The 23,861-nt window shown below is 36.3% G+C and overlaps 1 protein-coding gene and 1 long non-coding RNA gene across 2 annotated transcripts; both read left to right on the top strand.

Moving 5' to 3' along the window:
* The first annotated feature begins 3,710 nt into the window (after positions 1–3,710).
* RPF1 (ribosome production factor 1 homolog) lies at positions 3,711–23,462 on the top strand. Its single transcript, XM_019413991.2, has 9 exons — positions 3,711–3,972; positions 5,438–5,494; positions 8,206–8,286; positions 13,924–14,019; positions 14,613–14,766; positions 21,461–21,543; positions 21,962–22,143; positions 22,332–22,458; positions 23,052–23,462. Exons 1-9 carry the CDS (start codon positions 3,745–3,747, stop codon positions 23,091–23,093), a joined length of 1,050 nt encoding a protein of 349 aa, XP_019269536.1. The 5' UTR covers positions 3,711–3,744; the 3' UTR covers positions 23,094–23,462.
* Positions 14,773–16,977, top strand: LOC128774293 (uncharacterized). The gene is made up of 2 exons (XR_008418856.1): positions 14,773–15,456; positions 16,621–16,977. It is a non-coding gene; the product is annotated as an uncharacterized LOC128774293 (long non-coding RNA).
* Positions 23,463–23,861: the final 399 nt, after the last annotated feature.

Raw genomic sequence — 23,861 nt, 5'->3', positions numbered from 1 at the left:
CTCTTGAGTACCAATGAAAGCACCCACAGTTGACAGGCTACTTCTGTAATAGGTCTATTGTTTTTGTCAAAAGAAACTTCTGAGAGCTTTGTTTGATATGAACATTTTATTGAGCAAGAAACAAAACTCTTTGCAGAGAGATTTCAAGCTAAAAGGGGTTAGGAGCTCAGCTTTTAGCAGTTACAACTCAGTTTATAAAGCATGAATGAGAGAGTACATTGTTGTTTAATGTGTTTGGTAACTAAAAACTTAGTCTTTTTAGTGTAGTAGCACTGTGCAAGCTTAATTGTGTGCAGCTGATTAGCTGGGAAGCTACAAAGTGACACTGACTTGAAAAAAAAGCTCAAGTTTTGCTTTAGGTCAGTATTTGGGGGAAATCAGAACAGTTTAAGTGTTGGTTATGTGACTATGAGTGCTGGTTAGTCTAGAGATATTTTCAAACTGTGGCCCCCATTTTGTTTTTTCTTTAACAGTTCTTACCAACAAATTAAATGGCATAATTCAAGTTCAGGAAGCATTAGTTTAGTGTTTGTCAAACAAAGGTTTGTCAAACGTTTATACCACATTATAAATAAAACATCTTCCAATCCCAAAACTGGTACCCCTTATTCTTATGCAATGGATTAATATTTTGTGCCTCTGGAATAATTTTTGTGATACAAAGAGCTTAAGTCATATTGTAAAATAATAGATCCAATTTTGTGAACAGACTCTTGGATCATTGAATTCATCTGGTGTCCAAGAGTTTGGATCATTGAATTCATCTGGTGTCCAAGAGTTCTATTTCAGGGTATCTCATATGTCAGAATGAATACAGATAAGCAAAACATATTTATTAAATATTTAAATTGTTTCATTTTAAAACAACATATACTATATCGGGAATGTACCCTGAGAATATCAGACAATGAAGCAATTAGTGAGAAAAAGCAAATGGCCAAAATGGACATCCAGTTAAGGAGCACTCAACATGAACCACTTTTTAATACATATACTAGAATTATGCTTCAACTTTTTCCAAGCTATAAGCTACTTGAGGGCAATCATGATATCTTTTTTCTCCACACTGTTTGTCATAGTCTTTTATACCCAGAATTATAAAAACAGCTAGTTAGCAGTTATTGGCTATGTTTCTTTAGTATACATTATCTCAACAACCTACATGACAATATAATTAGCCCCATTTACAGATCAAGAAATTGAGGCTCACAGAGATTATGCGATTTAATTGAGATTTTATAGTGTCTAAGCGACTGAGCCACCCAGGCGCCCCGAGCCCACTGTTTCAATCGTACTCATTCACACTGTTCCTTTATTGAGCAGTTTAAATATATATTGGCAGAACTGATCAATGCTTTTGTGACTTCTGCAGAATATGGATTTTATTCTGATAACAGAAATCCTTTCGTTCAACTCACACAACTGTTTTGACAAATAAGCCATGAAGAAAAAATAGGAAGTCTCTATATTAATCACCTTATAATCTCATTTGTATAGTACCTCTGAATAAACTTAAGACAATTATCTAAATCCATTTCAGGATTGGGGTGCCTGGGTGACTCAGTTGGTTAAGCATCTGACTTTGGCCTAGCTCATGATCTCGCCATTCCTGAGTTCGAGCCCCTCATCAGGCTCTGTGTTGACAGTTCAGAGCCTGGAGCCTGTTTCAGATTCTGTGTCTCCCTCTCTCTCTCTATCCTTCGCCCACTCACACTCTCTCTCTCTCAAAAATACATAAACATTTAAAAAATAATACATTTCAGGATTATTTTGTGTTCTTATGAGGAAAGTATATATTATATGTAGGGAAATAAAATATTAAGACTAGAAGACATTTCCAAAATACTTTTGCAGTCTATATTTTTTAGATAAAGTTTGGTTTGTCTCCTCTTGCTTCCCCCTCCTCTCGTTCTTGATCTGATTGTTCCTCTTTAGATGTTACATAAAATCTTATGACTTACTGCAGCCAAACCAAAGTATGTCAGTAATTTTAGAGCTCAACATCTTTTCCTTTCTATTATATTGCATAATTCAGTTTTGTATCTAAATATATAGTTTTCTAATCACGATTTTGGACTTGTGGCTTCATAGCAGGTTTTGTATTCTGGAAGATGAAGTTTTGATGTTTTCAACATCCTGCATAAAAGAACTTAAATGGGTAAAAAATGCAGTATGGACATCAAAATATTGGATTATCAAAACATTCAATGTCAATATTTAAACATATAATTTCAAATTAAGGCAGTTTCTGGAAAACTAACTCCTAACAGTAAACCAAAAGGAAGTATTTTGCCTCTGTTTAATTTTCATGAAATTAAAATGAAGAATACAGAAAAATTTAACCATTGGGGAAACATTTTCTTCCCTTGGCTCTTATGACACTCTCTTCATTTTCCCTTCTCATTCTCCTTTACTGGGTCCTCCTTTTCTTTCCAGCTCTTTTGCAGGATCGTTCCAGTGCTCAGTCCTTGGTCCTCTTTTTTTTTTCAGTTCTTTATCCACACTCACTGTAATGATTCAAAATACTATCTATATTCCAATGACTCCTACATTTTTATCTCTAGTCCATACCTTTGTCTCCTGCTGCAGAATCATACATCCCAACCAACAACAACAATCAGTTGACTACTAAGTGCCTCAAACTCAATTATTTCCAGAACTGAAATCTTGATCTTACCCTTCAAATTAGCTCTACCTTAAGTCTGTCTCATCTCAAATGATGATAACCCCATCCTTCCAGTTGCTTAGTTCAAAAGTCTTGGGGTCATCTAAACTCTTCTCTTTCTCTCATGCACTTCATTCAATCATCAGGAACTATACCTTGCAAAAGAATCTGATCACTTCTCACCACCTCCATTAGAACCACTCTGGTTCAGGCCACTTGTCATTTCTCCCCTCCTTCACTTTCCTTCCCCTAAAGTCTATTCTCCAAAGAAGGGCCTGGATGATACTTTCAAAATGTAAGTCAAATCGTGTCATTTCTTTTCTCAAAATCCTCCAGGAAATGTGCATCTCACATAAAATAAAAGCCAAAGCTCTTACAAAATCTTACACAATCTCTTACTTCTAAATCCTTCCCCTACCCACTGTCCTCCTTTCTCATATTACTCCTGGCTTCCACAGTTCCCAAACGTACCATGCTTGCTGCAGACTAGGAGTCTTGGAATTGTATGTTTCCGTTGCATGGACAGCTTTTTTTTCTAGATAAAAGCTTTACTCAGATGAGCAGCTCTTTTCTCAAATAACTGCATAGTTTATGTGTTACCTCTTTCAAATCTTTGCTCAATGTAACTTTTTCCAGAAGGCTTCTCTAACAATCCTATTTAAAAGCTGCAACTGCCCCTCTACCCTCTCTTCTTCCTTTATCCTGTTCTATTTTTTCCTTGCCATGTGTTACTTTATAGCTCATCACACTATTTGTGTGCTCATTTCAGGTCTTTCTCCAGTAGAATGTAAATTTTATACAGCAAAGACTGTTTTGTTTCAGTATTTTGAGGATTCGGCAGATAGCAGATGCTTAATAAAGACTTCTGCGAACTCATCACTCCACTATTCATACAGCTGGGCAGCCCCCCTAAACTTTCCTCAAAACTAAATTTCAGCACCTTCTAAAACTGCTGAAAATCACAAAGTAGTCCACGTTTTTCTTTAAGAACTTCCTGACCCCGGAAGTAAAAGACTAGGTAAGGGAGTCGGAGGGGTAAGCTATTTCCGTTTCCGTACAGACACTACGGGGCGAACACCATGGCGAAGGCCGGGGATAAGAGCGGCACTAAAGGAAAGAAAGGCCTGAAGCGGAAAGCAACCGCCGAAGAACCTCAAGAGGCCGCAGTCGCTGAGGATGGGGCGACGGAAAGCGGGGTCCAACCCCCGAAAACGGCTGCCTTTCCCCCAGGCTTCAGCATTTCGGAAATTAAGAACAAACAACGGCGACACTTAATGTTCACGCGGTGGAAACAGCAGCAGCGAAAGGTATGACGGGGCCGAGACTGCAGGGCGCATGCGCTGCATCCGCGCGCGCGCACGACTGTGGGGAAGGGAATAGCACTTGCGTGGTGGCCGTGGCTTGGCGTCCCGTAGGCGGTAATTAATCTAGAAGGATGACGCTGACGTTCTAATGTCCTGGTCCCCTCGCACTGCTTTGGGGATTCTGTCTAGGTTCAGCTTTTTGCCTGAGCGACGAGCATTCTCTTCCTTTCCAGCCCCTGCCTACGTTCCCTGGCTGAGAATGAAAGCAAGAAGTCCCGCTCTCCTAGCAGTGAGAGAAAAAAAAAAAAAAAAAATCCCCCTCCTGACCTGGAAGGAGAAAGTCTCCCATCTCTGTGCTTCGACCCGTGCACCTAACGTTGGCAAATTTCTAGAGCCTGTAATACAGGCAGTACGTGAATCCAGTGATGCTTTTCTGATTCCTGGGCAGCAACTCTTACCTAAAGTATTTCTGTGAAGTTTCTGGTAATTATATTTGTAGCGTTGTCCTCATACTGTTCTAGGAGATAAACAGATATGAGGAGATAAATAAAGCTCAAGATCACCGTGCCTATTTGTGGTTACGTTGCACTCGGAAGCAAGCATTTGTTTATTCTTGTACATCATAAAAGTTCCCGCACATAATATTCTTTTTACTTGCCTGTCTCCTCTTATTAGATACTACATCTTTTGAGGCCCTGAATAGTGCCTTACTCATAAGCGCCAGAGTGCTTTTGGAGTACGTAGAGAATCTCATTCTGGTGGGCGCGTTTGCGGGAAGGGCCTCCTCGAAGACTTCTTAACACTATAATCTGAGATTTGATGTATGGAGGGTCTATAGGCGTTGGGGGGAGAGCACTTTCTGTGTGTGTGTAAGTGAGCATTCTGTTCAGAAATTTCCAGCAGGTACAAATTTACAGTACAAATGTAACTCACTTTGCAAGTCCTTAATAATTTTAAAAGCATATTTTGATTGTAAAATTTGTGAATAACTAATGGTGGTTTATTGGAAGCAATCTGAAAACGCATCTCCCATTCTCATTTACTTGTAGTATTTTCCAAGAGATGCAACCGGCATAGCCATCATGGTTTTCTTTAGAATGCAACTTGTTAGGAATGCAAAATAAAACAGCCACAAAAACGTATTGACTAGTTTAGATGGGCGTTTCACATTTTCACTTAATTTGAGGCTTTATAGTAAGATAAAAAGTAAAAAGGCAAACTTTAAATATTCATACTTGCCAATTTCAGTTTTTTGAAGGAGAAAGACCTTTGTTTATTGATTAGCCAGCTTATTTGGTTTACAATCACTTTGGTATGAAAGTCTGTGTCAGGGTGTTTGCTTTAATGCGTTACAAAGATTGCTGAGATAAAGTGGCCGTAGCATTAGTAATGTGTAGTTTCAGTATGTGTGATATAACTGGTGGTTTCTCAATATTTTTCTGTTTTGTTTTTTTTTTAAACCTTTTAGGAAAAGTTGGCAATTAAGAAAAAACTTAAAAAAGAGAGAGAAGCTCTTGGTGATAAGGTAAATAACATTTTTAGCCACCTGCTTTCTGTCTTATGTTGAGTAATGCTCCCTTATGTTTATGTTGTATTGCTTTCTTTTAAAACTTACTATAAAATATTTCCAATGTATACAAGATATGAAAATAAAATAACAAACCCCTTTCCATTCATTACCTAGCTTCGAAAACATTGCATTAGCAAATAATTTTCGAAGTCCTTTGGATGCTTCTTACCGATTGCTTTCCCCTCCAAAGCTAACCACTTATGAAATTGCCATTTTCTTGTTCCCATGCATTTCTTTCTTACCTTTAGGTTTGTGTCCCTAAACAATGAACACAATAGTGATGTTTTGCATTTTTTTCAAAATTTCGTGTAAATGGTATGTCTACTTTAACTTGCTTATTTTACTTAATTTTACGTGTTTGAGAGATAGGGACTTATCTTTCTGACTTTGGAAAGCTTTTGGGGAAGCTTCCCAGTTTAGGCCTGTGGTTGGAGTTTTTGTGACTTGAAGCAAAGGCTCTTGGGGAAAGGCAGGATGCAGCCTGTTCTGTTGTAGGATTGAGGTGTGTAGGAATGAAAGCTGATACAGAGGATATTAACCCTTTGAAGACTGAGAATGGCACGTGGGAGGAAAGTGAGATACTTGGATGGACTATGGCAAAGTAGAGAGTAAAGATAATACATCCAAAAACGATTTGGCTACTTTTGTGATATTGATAAGAAATGAAGCCTACTGAAAATTTTTAAAAGAACTGCTAAATACATCCACAACTATGCTGTTTTCCTTTAATTTAATTGTATTTATAGCTAGTGTTAGATTTTGATTTATGCTTGAAAAAATTTTAGAACATACAACTCTTCCTCCTCTACTGTCTCTTAAGATAAGGTACCAAGGAATGATAAGCATTTTTGAGGAAAATGAAAAATGTAAAGATTATATGCAAACTAAACACTCTGCCTTTTCATGCCTTCTCTTAATAGGACTAGGTTAAATCACATGAAATTGCCAGTTTTAGACTGTTTTAACCTGCAGAATTCTATCAGCAGTTATTCTCTTTTAACTCTCAGTAATCAGCCAGTTATAGCAAATATACCAATCACCTTTGGATATATCACCATTCTTGTTTTTGGACTGAAAAAATGAATTCCTAGAACTGCCTCCTTTAAAAAATTACTTAAAACTTAATATTTGTTTCATAGAGTAATAAGAAATGAAATCCTAAAGAGTTTAGCAGTTCTTATTTCTTCCTATCTCTGCTAACATTCAAAACCATATGTTTTGAATTTGTTTTAGTCAGTATATGCTTACAGTTCTGTATTCCTGCTCTGTAGCATTTCATTTACACAGTTTTTTTGGTCTAAGCTGAGTATACATGATTGCCAATTCTAACAATATTCCATTATGTTGAAGTGTCACAGTCTTTACCCTGTTTTTGGATGTTTGCTGTATTTGCTGTTCATAAATTGCTTTTCTCTTTCATACCTTACCATAAATGCCTCAAACTGGAATTACTAGTTCAGCAGATAGATTTGTAGCTTTGGTTATTTATTTCTGGTGTTTTTTAAATTTTAATTTTAGAGAGAGTGTGCATGTATGCATGCGTGTGGGGAGAGAGACAGAGAGAGAGAGAGAGAGAGAGAGAGAGAGAGAGAGAGAGAGGAGAATCCCAAGCAGGCTCCATGCTTAGCGTAGAACCCCACACAGGGCTCAATCCCTAGTCCCTGGGATCATGACCTGAGCTGAAATCAAGAGTTGGGCGCCCAACTAACTGAGCCACCCAGGCAACCCTTGTTATTTATTTCTGAAGAGCTTTCTGAAAGCATTGGAACAAAGCTCCATATATATGTACCTTCGTACATTTGACTCTTGAACAACATGGGGTTTGGGGTGCAGAATACCAACTCTACTCCTGCACACGTGAAAATCCCATACCCTACTATTGGCCTGAAGTCTTACTGATAACATAAAGTGAATTAACACATATTTATGTGTTATATGTATTATATACTGTATGCTTACTATAAATTTTTTCTTAATGTTTATTTTTGAGAGAGAGAGAGAGAGAGAGACAGAGCATGAGCAGGGGAGGAGCAGAGAGAGAGGGAGACACAGAATCCGAAACAGGCTCCAGGCTCTGAGCCGTCACCACAGAGCCCGACGCAGGGCTCGAACTCACAAACTGTGAGATCATGACCTGAACTGAAGCTGGACGCTCAACCGACTGATGGCGCCCTTGTATGCTTACTATAAAATAAGCTAGAGAAAATATTATTTGGAAAATTATAAGAGAAAATACCCTTATAGTATTGTACTATAAAAAATGCACATATAAGTGGGCCTGCACAGTTCAAATCTATGTTGATCAAGGGTCCACTATAATTTTTCCGATCTATTTGATATTTTTCTTAGTGTATAATTACTTTGATCGCAGTTTCTTCTTTCTGCTACTTCTGAATGGTTTTAGACCATTTCATTCAGTTAACAATTCTTCCAGTATGTTTAGGTCTCTGCTTAGAGTTAAAAAAAAAAAAACAAAACCTCTTACTCAGTATTATTATTAGGATTGATACAGCAATGGAAATGAGGAACAGATTGAGGATTATTATTGAGATATTTGGATTATTTACAGATTTCTGTTACTCTTCCCTAACCCAAATGCAAAATTATTAACGTAAAATCCTTCTAAAACTTAATCTGTTTTTTTTTTTTTTTTTTTTTTAATTTAGGCTCCGCCAAAGCCTATACCAAAGACCATTGACAACCAGCGAGTGCATGATGAAACTATAGTAGATCCTAATGATGAAGAGGTAATGTTGGAAGTCTTAAATAAATTTGGATGACCACATTTGACAAATTATTTGTTCATATGTTGATATTTAACATATCACCATGGCTGGTGAAGTTGTATAATGGACTGATTCAGCTATAATGTTGGTATATTATTTGCTATAGATTGTTTCATAACTGAATTTCTCAATAATGCTATAGGAAAAACTCTTGATTCTACTCATTTTATAGAAATGTATTATATTTTATGACCAGGTAAACTTTTTGTCATTTAATTTATAGTACTTCTGTTGTTTTTAATATCATTTGAAAAGCATTTCTCATTATAGAGTTTTATAGTACTAGAAATTTTGATATAAGGATAACATTTGATATTTTTTGTGTCCTCATAAAACTCTTGGTTTCAAGATAATCATCCGCTTGTCACTTTTCACATTTCCCTTTAAATAGTTTGTTACAGTATGGTGAGAGAATCAAGTTTTAAATTTTTTTTGTGTGTGTGTAGGGAATTTGGTTTTGGTTATGTTTGTTTGCTTTCAAACCGTACTATTATTGACATTCTTTCCTATTTCCTCATATAGTCATTCATTCATTCATTCAGTCAGTCAGTCAGTCTTCTAGCAAATGTTTATTGACTGCCTGCTGTGTACTGGGATCTGTTTTAGGAACTTGGCATCTGTCAGTGCACCAAGCACCGTGCCACATATACACACAAAATATCAGCCTTTTTCTGGGCTATTGGTCAGTTTGGTCAGTTTGTCACTGTATCACTTCTTTATTTTTATAATTACTTATCTTCATGGTAAGTTTATCTATTAGAGCAAGATGCCCCTCCCCACATCCATCCTCAAATCTCTCTTCAGGAATGTTCATTCTCTTTTTGGACCTTTGGTCTGCCATATAAAATTATAAAAATTGTATTAAAGTAGATCACTCAGGGGATCTATTTATATATTGCTCTTTTTAGGTCTTTAAAAATGTAATTCAGTGAATTTTATAATTCTCTTCATGCAAGGTGTACATATAAATCTTTTTAGAGCTATTGATGGCTATCTTATGTTTTTTATCAGTGTAAATCCCATCTCATTGAGAATTGTTTTATTTGTTGATTTATAAAAATACAATTGATTTTTGGACTGTGATCTTCTAAACAGTAGATCACTTAGATTCGTCTCCAATAATTTGTCTAAATATTGTTTTCATTTCATGTTTAGCTAATCATTTCTACAAATAACTTTCAATCCATTAATCATTTATTTCTTTTGTGCTGACTAGAGCCTCCAGCATAATGTGAAACAAATAGAAAATGCAATAGTGGCATCTATGCCCTGGTCCTGGTTTTAAAGAGAATACTTCTAACATGCCATCTTTAATGTTTGTGTCATTAATGGTAGATTCTCCTTATATGTTAAGGAAAATCTATTTCTTTTTTTGCTGCGGGGAGGGGGGTGTTTGTTTTATCATGAATGAATGTGAAACATTATCAAATGCTTTTTCTGAAAATAGAGATAATTATGTACTTTTTCTGTAAATATTGAGATAAATATGTAGTTTTTCTCCTTTATAGTACCAATGTAGGAAATGAAATGGATCTTCTAATGTTAAATCTCTTTTGCATTCTTGGGGTAAATACAATTTAATTACAATGTTTTATCTTTTACACGTTTTGGTTTGTCAGTACTTTGTTTAGAATATGTACATCTATGTTTATAAGTGAGACTGCAAAAATGTCCCTTTCCATTCCTAATATTATTTATTTGGGCTTTTCACCAGAGATACATCTATTTTGTTACTCTTTTCAAACTACTTTTTTCTTTGATCATCTCTTGAAATTTTGTTTTCTAATTTATTTATATCTCTCCTTATCTTTATAATTTATTTCCTGTTACTCTGTTGAGTTTATTCTTCTTATTTAACTCATTTTTCATCTTCCTTTCTATTGTGAGCACTTAAGGCCACAAAATTCCCTGTAAGTACCACTTTTGGTATATCCCACAAGTTTTAAGATGTGTTTCTTCATTATTATTCAAATCTAAGTATCTCCTTTAATGGGAGATTTGTTCATTTCTTCTGGTAATTTCTTTTTTTTTTTTCTTTGCTTGACGTTTATTTCATTGTTTTCCCCGGTTCTTATTATATTGTTTATTTTACTTATTTAAGGTTTCATTTATTCTTCTTTTTCTAGTTTCTTAAAATGGAAGCTTACATCACTGATTTTATACTTTCTTTCTTTTTAATATAATCTGATAAAGCTATCATTTTCCTCCAAAGCACTGCTTTAGCTACATCTCATACCTTTTGATATGTTTGTTGTGTTTTCATTTTCATTCTGTTCAAGATATTTTCTAATTTCTCTTGTTATTTCTTCTTTGGCTCATTGATTATCAAGAAGTGTGTTGTTTAATTTCCAAATATTTGAGGATTTCCCACATATATTTCTGCTGTTGATTTCTAATTCAATTTTATTGTGGTTCTGGAACATACTCTGTTTGATTTTAGTCCTTTTCAAGTAAAGAACTGTTCTGTGTTTTAGGGTAAGATCTATTCTTGAAAATGTTCTGTGTTCCTTTGGAAAATGTATATTTTGCTGTTTTGAAGTATATTAAGAGTTGTTTTAAGTTGTTTGATTGTGGTGTTCATGTTTTCTATATTCTTGCTGAATTTTCTATCAGTTACTGAGAGAGGAGTATTGAAACCTCAAACTATAATTGCTGAATTATTCATCTCTTCTTATTCAATTGACCCTTAATCCAGTGTCCCATATTGCCCCATCCCTTCGATTGTCCATAGCCATATTTCTTAATGTCTATTTTGTTTCATATACACATAGCCACTTAAACTCTTTTATGGTTACTGTTTGCATGGTATATCTTCTTTTTTCATTTTTTACTTTCTTCATTTCTTCTTTTTACTTTCAACCAGTTTATATCTTTGAATTTAAAATGTCACTTACAGGGGCCTCTGGGTGGCTCAGTCAGTTAAGTGTCAGACTTCAGCTCAGGTCATGGTCTTTGTTTGTGAGTTCAAGTCCCACATTGGGTTCTTTGCTGTCAGTGCAGAGCCTGCTTCAGATCCTCTCTCCCCACCCCTACCCCTGCTCTCTCACTCTCTCTCAAAAATAAACATTTAAAAAATAATAATAATAAAGTGTCACAGATGTTGCTTTTTTTATTCAGCCTGAAAATTAGTATGTATTTTTTTAATTAAAAAAATTTTTTAATGTTTATTATTTATTTTTGAGAAAGAGAGGGACAGAGTGTGAGTGGGGGAAGGGCAGAGAGAGAGGGAGACACAGAATCTGAAGCAGGATCCAGGCTCTGAGCTCTCATCACAGAGCCCAACGCAGGGCTCAAACCCATGAACTGTGAGATGATGACCTGAGTACAAGTCAGACGCTTAACTGACTGAGTCACCCAGGCACCCCTGACAATTAATATTTAATGTTAACTATTGATGCAGTCATATTTACATCTGCCCTTTTACTTTTTTTCATTACATTTTATATATATTTTTTAATACTTTTTTTTAATGTTTATTCTTGAGAAAGACAGAGACAGAGCATGAGTAGGGGAGGGGCAGAGTGAGAGAGAGACACACAGAATCTGAAGCAGACTCCAGGCTCTGGGCTGTCAGCACAGAGCCCGACACAAGGCTCAAACTCACAAACCGTGAAATCATGACCTGGGCTGAAGTCAGACGTTTAACTAACTGAGCCACCCAGGTGCCCCACTATATTTTATACCTTTATTCTGTTCCTCCTTGACTTTCTTTTATATTAAAAAAATATTTTTATTATGCTATTTTAATACCTCTTAATCTTTTAAGTTATATATTTAAGAGTTTTCTTAGTAGTTTCTGTAGGAATTATAGCATGCATCTTTAATTTATCACAGTGTACTTCCAGCACATACTGACATGATTCTGGTAAATACAGCAGGTTTCCACCAGTATAGCTTTGTTCCTTCACTCTTGTTCATGCTGTTGTCATATATAACATTTGTCTGTGTTATAAATCCAGTGTTGTAATTTCTGCTTTAAAATATCTCATTGTTGGGGCTCCTGGGTGGCTCAGTCGGTTGAGCGTCCGACTTCAGCTCAGGTCATGATCGTGCAGTTTATGAGTTCCAGCCCTGCGTCGGGCTCTGTGCTGACAGCTCAGAGCCTGGATCCTGCTTCAGATTCTGTGTCTCTTCCTCTTTCTGCCCCTCCCCTGCTCAATGCTCTGTCTCTCTGTCTTTCAATAATAAATAAACATTAAAAAAAAATTTTTTTTTAAATATCTCATTGTTTTTTAAAAAAAGAAATTAAGTTACACATACAACACACACAAAAAGTCTTTTATAGTTAACTTCGTGTTTACCATTTACAGTGCTTTTCTTTCCTTTCCTTGGATCTAAGTTGCCATCTGATGTCATTTTCTTTCAGCTTGTAGGATTTCCTTAAATTTTTTTTTTTTAGGTTTGTTTATTTATTTTGAGAGAGAGAGTGGGTGTGCATGAGCATGAGTGGGGGAGGGACAGAGAGAATCCCAAGCAGGATCTGTGCTGTCAGCACAGAGCTCTAAGTGGGGCTCGGTCCCACAAACGGTGAGATCTTGACCTGAGCCAAAATCAAGAGTTGGACACTTGATTAACTTGAGCCACCCAAGCACCCCGGGAGATTTTTACTCTTATCTTTGGTTTAAAGTATTTCTTTCAGGTTATTTGCTTGGGGTAGAAATAGATCCCAGGCTTTGAAGTTTGGTGAAATCATTCTGACCTTGGTAAAAGTATAACTTCCTTGGGAGCCCAGGAGCAAGGCCCACAAACATTAAAAGTTGAATTTCCTTTAACAGCACTGTGTCTCTCCTTGTTTGTTTGATTGTTATTTTTAACCTGCCTCCTGAGTGATTGTCCTTGTGTTTGTGTGGCTCAATCGTAAGCCAGTGATTCGGGCAGAGATTGTGTTGAGATACCTTGAGCCTCTGAGCCCCTATCAACTGAGCTACCTGTGGGTTGAGGACTGCATTCAAAGTTACAACCAGTTTTCAAGTCTCCCTCACCTTTTGTGTGCACTGGTTTTTTAGGTCTCTCCCATGTATAGTTCAGCTGTCAGCCAGGGATTTGTAGAGAGATTATCTCAGCTTCTCTATGGCTCTTACATTTCCAGAGCTCTCCTTTAAATTTCTGGCTGATCCACACCTACCCTGAACTGGCCCAGTTAACTTTAGACTGGCAAAGCTAGGGTTTTCAAACCCACCTCTCCCCAAATCCAGTTTACCACCTTTGATTCAAGATTGCTGGTTCTTGCCTACCATCAGACCCGAAGCTGATAAAGTTACTATTTTTGTAGCCATGTTGATGGAAGAAATGGAATAGCTCTAAGGAAGATTCCTGATGTTCTTGCCCACAGCCCTAGCCATTTTTCAAGAATAAACACAGCTCAGTTTGTGTCTTGAAATTGTTTTTGACAGTTTTTTCCAGTTTTATACTTGTATTCTACAGGTAGAAAATCACCCAACCTCTTTATGTCACCATTAATATAAGTCCCTCCTGGCCGTCTTCAAATCCCCTATCAGCCAGGAAGGAGGTCAGTGTCATAGGATACTGCTGGAGCTACTTTTAAAATTCTGGCCCAGTAGAGTGTTTGATATAAAATTATCCTTTTTCTGTTCACAGGTTGCTTATGATGAAGCTACAGATGAATTTGCTTCTTACTTCAACAGACAAACTTCTCCCAAGATTCTCATCACAACATCAGATAGACCTCATGGGGTAAACATATCTATCAGTGTAGTTAACGAATTCTTAATTTTCTTACATTACTTAGACTATTTAAAAGAACTCTTTTCAGAAGATCTGAGTTAATTAGTAATTTAATAGATAATGCCTGTGAGTAAGCTAAATAAAATGAATACTGGTGATGTGATGTAGGTTCTCTAAGCATGATTCTTCAGGATAGGGTTTATCAACCTCAACACCATTAGCATTTGGGGCTGGGTAGTTTTTTATTATGGGGGTTGCCCTGTTCATTAGAGGATATTTAGCAGTATCCCTGGCCTCTACCAACTAGATACCACTGCCAGCTGTCCCCTACTATTACCACCAGTCATAACCACCAAAAAATGCTTCTAGATATTGTCAAATGTCCTCTAGTGGGGCATAATCACCCCCAGTTGAGAACCACTGCTTTAGGATGGTCAGTCTTTGATAAAGGATTAAATACTGTTCAGATTTCATTTTTTTCCCTACCCTTGCTCTTTATTAATAACACATATTAATCATTGCTCCTTTCCTTATTAATGTATACCAACTTAAAATTTTTATTCCTTTTCACCTCAGAAGATTTCTGTTGTTTTGTTTTGCAGAGAACAGTACGACTCTGTGAACAACTCTCCACAGTTATACCAAACTCACATGTTTATTACAGAAGGGGATTGGCTCTGAAAAAAATTATTCCACAGTGCATTTCAAGAGATTTCACAGATCTGATCGTTATTAATGAAGATCGTAAAACACCAAGTATCCTTTCTTTATTAAAGTTTTCCTGTCTCACCTTCACCCCCTTTTAAAACATATTTAAAAGAATAAGGAAATGTTTTCTATAACTTTCAGAACATAATTTTTTAAATGAGAAAATTATGTATATCCAAGAATCTATAAACTATTTTTTTCATTTAGCAAATATTCACTCAAACAAATGCTATAGGCAAGACATTACTTTAGTCCTTAGTAAAAGATGCAGAGATAAACAAGAGCTTTAGGGAGTTCATAATCTAGTAGGAGAAAACAGACATGTAAACTAACAAAAATGTAGAGTGGGTAGTACAGTTAAAGAGAAATACAGGATACAGTGCACACTCTGGTAAAAATCTGCCCTGGGGATATCAGGGAGGAAGGACTTGACCGGAAAAAATGCTTAACTCAGTTTGGTGAATATGGGCGAATGAGGTGAATAAGGCAGAGGAAGAGTGCCCAGTGCAGAAAGACCATTTGTAACGGCAGAGGCATTAAGGAGCAGACCCAGTTGGGGATCTGCAAGTAGTTTGATATGGCTATGTTTTATGTTACCAAAGGTGGTATCACAGGATTACATTTTTGAGGCAGATATGAGCCCATTTTATGTATTTACTACTGTTTCAGATGCCAAGAATACTCTATCCTTTTTCTGTGAGTCTCAGATCCTAGGTGACTGTGTCACTTGAAACCAAGGTATTTTTTCCTGTTTGCAGAAATGAGATCATATAAAGAATGCCTGTATTTGTTGTTGTTGCTGTTGTTTTACTTATTTATCAAATTGTGGCTGTGAGATCACTAATTTTAAAGATGATCAACTGAATGGGTCAAATTCTTAAAATTATTAAGGATTCATAAAAAATGGGGACAGGAGTTTCCTGCTGCCAGGATAACTTTTTTTTTTTTTTTTTTTTTTAATCAATGAACACTGCTTTAAAAAAAATGGTGTCAAAGCTATTTTTTAAAAATCTAGATAACTTTTATGGTTTTTACTATTTTCAATAGAAGTTAAAGATGTTATCCACTTGTACGAGTTGCTTTCTAGAGACTAAAATAGACTAAAGCTAGCTTTGTAATGTGATGTTTTTTTGGCCATATTATAAGTTGGCTTGGATTGTGGGTTAATGTACCAAAATAACTAAAATCTCTTGAATACTTAACTATTCCAGAAGAGGTCTGTTTTTAAAAATGTAGTTGCTGCCTTCTTAAAACTACCTCCCAAAATAAAGTGGCAAGGTCTGTGTTCCTCTTTTATTTTTGGCAGTTAAAAAAACCATCATTATTTTAAGGCTGCCAGCAGGTATTCATCAATTGAATAAACATTGTATCCTTGTTTTATCTGAGCTATTTTATATGGATACTGCGTTTCGCTTACACCATCTATTGCCTTTAGAAAGCTATGTTCTCTTTTCCTTATAAAATTGTATTGTCTTTTTACTCAAAATGTATTAATATTTTTCTGATTACCATATTGGACAGCTTGTAGGGTAAGTTAACCATTAGATCATTAAGTTACCATCAGTACACAGACCAAATTTATATTAAGGAAATAACTAGGCTAATGAAGTAATCCAAATATGAGATTGCTTCTCCTATACACGTAAATATATATGCACACAGGTGTGTATGGGTGTCCCAGGATTATAAATTTTGAGTATAGAATTATGCAGCAGTTTCTAAAAGTCCTAATGAATAGAGTTTGTATCAGTATAATCCTGCCTAGATGTTGATTTTTATAATTTCAGAGATATTTCATTTTCTTTTCTAATTGATATATAGTAATGAGTTAATGGGAAATTATTGGTGAAACAAGCTAGGAAAGCAGACCTCCTAAATTGCTTTTGTGTTCTCTGTTAACAGAGAATGGTCTTCAAGACTAATGAGGACATTGCTGGGGGGGCCCTGGAAGTCCATCTTGGATAAAAAGTTTGTAAGATAAGGCCTAGAAATTCTGAATAAGGTCAGATATCCTGGCTTCAAAGACTATGTGCACAAACTTGTAAAGGAGACTTTGCTACTCTGGGGGAAGATATATGAGACAGGCAAGTGGAGGAAGGAGGGAGAAAGAGGACTGCTGGTTAATATATGCCATGATCCAGAAAAAAACATGTCAAATAATTAAAGGGAGACTAATTTGTAAGCACATAATAGAAATGGTGTATGATTCCTAGGGACTTAACATGGGCTTACAAATAACAAATCATGACCCCTAATGATGACACTTGGAGAAAACTTGAAAGCATTGAGGATGTACAGCCTTTGGGAAATTACAGTATGGGGCATGACAAGATACAGAAGGGCTGCTGTGTAAGAGTAGTGCCAAATGGTGGGAATGGCTTATAAATTTTCAACTTAACTCTAGAAAAGAGCTTTGTCAACTATCTAAACTGAGTCTGGTGGCTTTGGGTCAGGCAGATGTAATGTTAAATACAGACTTCATTACATGTGACTTTTGTCAAGTTTTTTAGCCACTTGGTTTCCTCATCTTTTAAAATAGGAAATGATACCTAAATCTTCAGGTTTCCCACAAAGACCACATTAAATGTATTATGTTTCTTTTTTTAATTTTTTTTTTTAATGTTTATTTACTGTTGAGAAAGTGAGACACAGAGTGTGACCAGGAGAGGGTCAGAGAGAGAGGGAGACACAGAATCTGAAGCAGGCTCCAGGCTCTGAGTTATCAGCACAGGCCCCATGTGGGGCTCAAACTCACAAATGGTAAGATCACACATGAGCTGAAGTCAGGCGCTTAACTGACTGAGCCACCCAGGCGCCCCTAAGGTATTATATTTTTAAGGCATAATACCTTAGTCCTGGTGTGGGCATTTTAGTAAATGTTATGGTATAGGGGAAAGCACGGAAGTTTTTCCTGGAGACACCTAACATCTTCTATTGATTATTTCTAAATGGAAATTTGAGTTAGGTACGTCCTTGTCGTGTACTTTTGGCAGCTTGTAGGCTGTTTTGCTTTCTTGGCCTTTGGGGACTAAAAGTCCTTTTTGCCTCAGTCATCATAACAAAATACCTCTATGCATTAGGGCTTGGGCACAGGTGTAGTCCCACCTGTTATGATCTGCCACCTAGCTCTGAAATTTGAGCTTATCTACCTAACCTTTCTCAAACTCTTTTCATTGTTACTAAAATAGGGATAATGAACTCCTATTCTTCAGGATTTATGTTAGGAATTTATGTTAGGAATAAGTAAAGCTTTTTGTACAATGTGGGTACGTAGGAAAGGATTATTTTGGATTTTGTAGTTTTGACAAACCACAATTGAGTTGCAATGTCCTAGAAAGTTGGGGATCTGCAATTTGTTTGATATTGCAGATTCGATTTAGGTTGGAAGTGTTGATTTAGGTTGGAAGAAATTACCTTTACCTCTCTTAGCTCCCATGAGTATGATTTTTTTCATTGTGCAAATGATCCAGAAATACTTTTGGCTGTACCTCAAGAAGTTGAACCTGTGATAAATTTTTGAAAAGAAGGAAATTTTGAAAAGAAGGAATTCAAACATTACTGATAATCTGATAATGTGGTAGGCACTAGTATTTATCAGAAACAAATGTATCTTCCAAAAGTTAACAGATTAGTTGGGAAGAAAGTCATTTACATAATTATAACTCAAATCAGTGACAAGTGCTATATATAGTTAAGTAACAGTGACAGCTGAGATTTAAAGCTTAATGTTAACTGTGTAAAAAGAGGTGGCATTTGAAGTGAGCCTTAATAACAGTACTGCCCTTCTTGGTCAAGCTTGCGTGACCAAGGCGGCAAGCCCTTCCCCAGTAAACCAACAGAAACCCTTGCCCATACCACATCTCCCTATCTGATTGCTCCGCAGGGCTTCAGTTCTAGTGGAAGTAGTATCATGTCTCATTTGATAAGCAGATCAGAGCACACCTAGTTGAAATTGACCACATTCTGGCCAAGTACTAAACATTGCCCCCTGCAGGCAAGGCCAGCCTCTGCAGATGACTGGCCTGAAGGATAGAGCAGCCAAAACACAACAACTGAGCGCACACAGCACACACGAGATATTCCCTGAAGTGCCAGGCCGTGGACATTATGGGACCTCTTCATAAAGCCATTACTCTCAAAAGCAGGAAACCTAAAGGGCTTTTCTAACACAGAGAAGAAGGCAGAGACCTAGAAAAAAAAATGCCAAGACAGAGGAATTAATCCCAAGTGAAAGAACAAGATAAGTGAAACAGATATAAGTAACATGTCTGCTGGAGAATTTAAAGCAACAATCATAAGGATACTCACTGGGGTTGAGAAAATGAAAGACTCTGATCAAAATCAAAAGCAGTCCAACACCAAGATACATTGTAATTAAACTTGCAAAATATACTAATAAAAACATCTTAAAAGCAGCAAGACAAAAGAAGTCCCTGACTTAACAAGGGAAGACCCATAAGGCTAGCTGCAGCTTTCTCAACAGAAACTTGGCAAGTCAGAAGGGAGTGGCATGATGTATTCCAAGTGCTGAATGAGAAAAATCTACAGCCAAAAATAGTCCAGCAAGGCTATCAGAATAGAAGAGATAAAAGAATTTCCCCCAAAACGGGGAAGTTCGTGACTATTAAACCAGCCCTGAAAGAAATATTAAAGGGAGTTCGTGACTATTAAACCAGCCCTGAAAGAATTATTAAAGGGAACTGAGTAGAAAAATCTCCAGAAACGATGACAAAACAAGTATTAAATGGCACTAAAGGCATATCTGTCAATAATTTCTCTGAATGTAAATGGAGTAAATACTCCAATCAAAAGACAGGGGGAGTGGGTGCCTGGGTGGCCCAGTTGATTAAGTAAGTGTGTGACTCATTAATCTCAGGGTTGTGAGTTCAAGCCCCGCATTGGGCTACGCGCTGGATGTGAAGCCTACTTAAAAAGCAAAACAAAAATAGGGTGTCAGAATGGGTAGAGAAACAAGATCCATCTATGTGCTGCCTACAAGAGACTTATTTTAGACCTAAAGACACGTGCAGATTTCAAGTGATGAAAGACTTGGGATGAAAGACATGGGATGAAGAAACATTTATCATGCAAATGGATGTCAAAAAACCCAGAGTAGCAGTACTTGTATTCGACAAACTTTTTAAACAGAGTGTAATGAGATGAAGAAGGGCACTGTATCATAATACAAGGGACAATCTAACAAGAATATATAACATTTGTAAATATGCCTCCAACATGGGAGCACCCAGATATATAATAGTCATAAAGGAATTCACTGATGAAGTGAGCCTTAATGGAGGAGTTAAATATTGCAGGTGTTTCAAATAGCATGAACAAAAGTACATGATAGGATTAATATGTATGGTGTATAAGACTGTGTCAGTGTCTACCAGTTAGGAAACATGGGGAAGGCATACAGATTAGAAAGGTGGTTTGGGGCCACAGAGTGTTACAGTGATGTTTTTACTCTGTAGATAAGCTGCTGTGAGAGTATTCTGAAATTAGGTACAGTTATCAAGACTCAAGGTATCTAGTTTGTTTTTCAGTTAGCACATGAGAAGCAGTGGTCCAGATACAATGAGTCACATCCCATAGCCTACTATACAAACTCGATTTACCGTCTGTATTAGAAATGTACTTGGAATGGTGGGAGAGACGTCAGGCCAGCAAGGATCCTGTTTTAATCTAGTTGGAAAATCTCAAGGACCTCAACTAACAATAGCAGTAAGGGTGAAGAGGAAGTTATGGAAGTGAGGAATTTATGAGGGTAAATAGGATTTGGCAAGGAAGGGAAGGAGGAGGAAGTTGAAGATAACCATAGTTTTTAATCTGGGTTAATGGGAGAATGTTGATACTTTTATCAAAAATGGAAACCTCTGTGATACTTTTATCAAAAATGGAAACCTCTGTTTTGTAAAACTGTGTGCAGTTAGATTTGAAATAAGTAGTCTGATTATGACCTCCTTTTAAGGTTCAGTATTTGGAAAAATCAAGTTGTTACAAAAATTTGAGGAATGTTATCTTAGCTAGCTGCATTCCAGACTTTTAAAGCCCTAGCACTGCTACCCCTGCTGATTGTAGGTGGGGCTCTTATACTTCATTTGTAGTTGAGAGTGTCTAGCACCAAGTCTGTTTGTGGTAGACAATCAGTAAATGGTTATTAAATAGTTGATTCTAATTTGTGGCACAGTAATCCCAAGAGTAAGAGCTGGTCTTTTGAGAAACACTAATAACCTTGATTTTAAGAAGAGAGCCGAGTCTCTGGTTTATGGGACAATATTTCAAAGCTGACAGCATATACTTACAAATGTACAAAAAATGTACATACAAATGTGTAAGTATGCATTTTTAGGGTTATAAGGCCTAAACATTATACTAGAATTCCATCCGGTCTATCATTCCTAGTAGGGTAGTGTATATAAGCTCTTTGAAGAAACCTACTTTGTTGAATATGCAACATACCCTCTTGAGAGTGATGAGGTATTTATCATACCATGAAGAGACAAAGTGGGACTACTATAGGGGGACTAATAGAATCTATTTTTCTGAAATATTTGGGTTGACTTATGGTCTTTAGTTTTAGGTATGGTAAGAAAATTTCTTTTTACCCAGAGAAATACATGTATCTACCTGTTCATCTAGCTACAGAATTTAGGAGCCTTTGGACATACACAGGATCAGTTACTTATGCAATTTAAGATTTAAATAACCGAGTTCAGTGTGTTCTTAGCTTTATGAACAGATGGATTAATTCTAAGTCACTTGCCCAGTGGCCCAACCGCTCATTTTAAAATGAGCAGTGTTCGTTTACGTAAAGAAATTAAGGTAAGTTTTACGTGTTCCTTAATTGGCATTGGTCTCCTTGCAGTTTCTGATTAGTAAACTCTGTAACTTATATAGATCTAATTGCTTTTATAATGGCCTTTGCTTTCCTGGTTAAAGCAAGTTTTATCTACCAGTAGTTTTCTTATAAGATTGTAATTGAGTTATGGCAGACAGGCAATAATAGCCTTCATTACTCCGAAACCAGTTTCTTTTCTAGTAGGATTTTTTGGTACAACCACTACATGTTAAAGTTATTTTAGAAGTATTCTATTTCATGGAATTGATAAGTTATCTGTGGTAATTGATCATTAAGAAAGATACCTTTAAAGTTTATCAGTTTGTCAGGTAAATTCTGAAACTTGAACTTGCAATAAGGATATTAATTCCTTAATGTGATTTTTTTTCATAATTTTTCTAGAGAAGAGGTAAAGACCCTACAGAACACGTACCAGAAATAATTTTGAATAACTTCACAACACGGCTGGGTCATTCTGTGGGACGTATGTTTGCATCTCTCTTTCCCCATAATCCTCAGTTTATTGGAAGGCAAGTTGCCACATTCCACAATCAACGGGACTATATCTTCTTCAGATTTCACAGGTGAGGAAGGTTCTTTAACTCCATGGACTCTGATTTCAATTATGAAATACATTTTCAACATAAAATGTTTTCTAATGTATTGTGACAAGTATTGTAGATGAGAAATAAGTATCTTTTGAATTCTGTCACATTAAAGAAATTACATTTGGCTTATTCAGACTGTTTTCCCTAATTCTTTATCTTTGAAGGTACATATTCAAGAGTGAAAAGAAGGTGGGAATTCAGGAACTTGGACCACGTTTTACCTTAAAATTAAGATCTCTTCAGAAAGGGACCTTTGATTCTAAGTATGGAGAATATGAATGGGTCCATAAGGTATGTGCCTTATTCTTTGAAGAGCCATTTATATCATTTCAAAAGTATAGAATGAGAAGGAAACTTTGTACTTTAAGCTTTGAGTGCTTATACCTTATGTTTCTGACCTCCACGAGCTTGGAAGAACCAATCTCTGATAAGGTATTTGGGTCTGATGACTAACACTGGTTCATTTGAAGTATCCTAAATTAGATCAGTGGTCCTCAAAGTGGGACCAGCAGCATCACCTAGGAACCTGTTAGGAAGGCAAATTGTTGGGCCATAGACCTACTCAATCAGCAACTTAGGGGCCTAGCACTGTTTATAAGCGTTACGATTCTGCTGTATGTATGAAAACTACTGCTATAGAGGTTTCGTAGAAGTTTGGAGATCATTTTAAGTCCTAAATGAAAACTTAAATATTTTAAAACCCATCTCTTTTCTAATAAGCAATGTTTCACCTAAGTATTTACTTTAAAATTTTATATTTCATCACACACACACACACACACACATATTAGAACAGTAACTTCTAAAGACTATTCAGTCTCAGAGATGGACCCAGAGGTTTTTTTTAGCATTGTTTACTTTTTTTTTTTCCTTCTAATTTTCAGCCCCGGGAAATGGATACAAGTAGAAGAAAATTCCATTTATAAAGTACTGAAGGAATAGTATTGGATTGTGCTACAACAGGGCCTCTTGGATTTCAACTCTGGCATCTTTTCAAAATGGCATCTACTGGTTGGGTTTCATAAACCTTTCATGCCATGAATTATCTTTCACTGTTTATGTAGCAAATACAAATAAAAGTCGTTTTGGTGAGTTTAGAAATTGCAGTTTAGGAGTCCTAAAATTTAATTCTCTAATTTCTAGGTATTGTGAATAAGTTGGAATCAAGATTCAAAGTAAGTTTCTCATGTGTACTTTCACGGAACATTCGGTCTAGAGAAAAAATACAGTCCTTGGTAGATACTGTGTAACCCAGGGGCTTTCTACCAGAATAAACTTGGATCTGGCACATCTTTGGAGGCCAGGTTTCTGGGATATTTTAATATTTCTTTAAGCCTTTCAGAATGGCAAATTTTTAAAGCAAAATGGTTTACCAAGGACTTAAGGCAGAATTGCAAATTACTGAAGCTAATCTTCAGTTCCATTTTTCTTGGTACTTTGTACCTCATTACATTGTACTGTAATATTCCACTCAAGAATTGTGTAAAACTCTGAAGTTTTTGACATCTTCTAATATTCCCATGTCTTTTCTCTACTGTCCTTATTAGGAGAGCAGTCTATTAAGTAATTAATTTTTAGGTGTAATGGTAATACCCTACACAAGGGAGTTTTTTAGTATTTCTTATTAAATACTTTTATTAAAACAAAGTTAATCCTGCAAATAACTCACGTGTAGAAACTAGTATTAGCAGCCT

This window comes from Panthera pardus, unplaced genomic scaffold, assembly GCF_024362965.1.
Source record: "Panthera pardus isolate Hobbes unplaced genomic scaffold, ASM2436296v1 HiC_scaffold_11, whole genome shotgun sequence".
NCBI classification, from domain to species: Eukaryota; Metazoa; Chordata; class Mammalia; order Carnivora; family Felidae; genus Panthera; species Panthera pardus.
The sequence above is the reverse complement of the archived record's forward strand: the minus strand, read 5'-3'. Positions and strand labels throughout refer to the sequence as shown.

Coding starts and splice junctions, on each gene's coding strand:
- RPF1 (XM_019413991.2), top strand. CDS start 3,745: ATGGCGAAGGCCGGGGATAAGAGCGGCACTAAAGGAAAGAAAGGCCTG. Junction 3,973..5,437: donor GGAAACAGCAGCAGCGAAAG/GTATGACGGGGC, acceptor TAAACCTTTTAG/GAAAAGTTGGCAATTAAGAA. Junction 8,287..13,923: donor TAGATCCTAATGATGAAGAG/GTAATGTTGGAA, acceptor TTCTGTTCACAG/GTTGCTTATGATGAAGCTAC.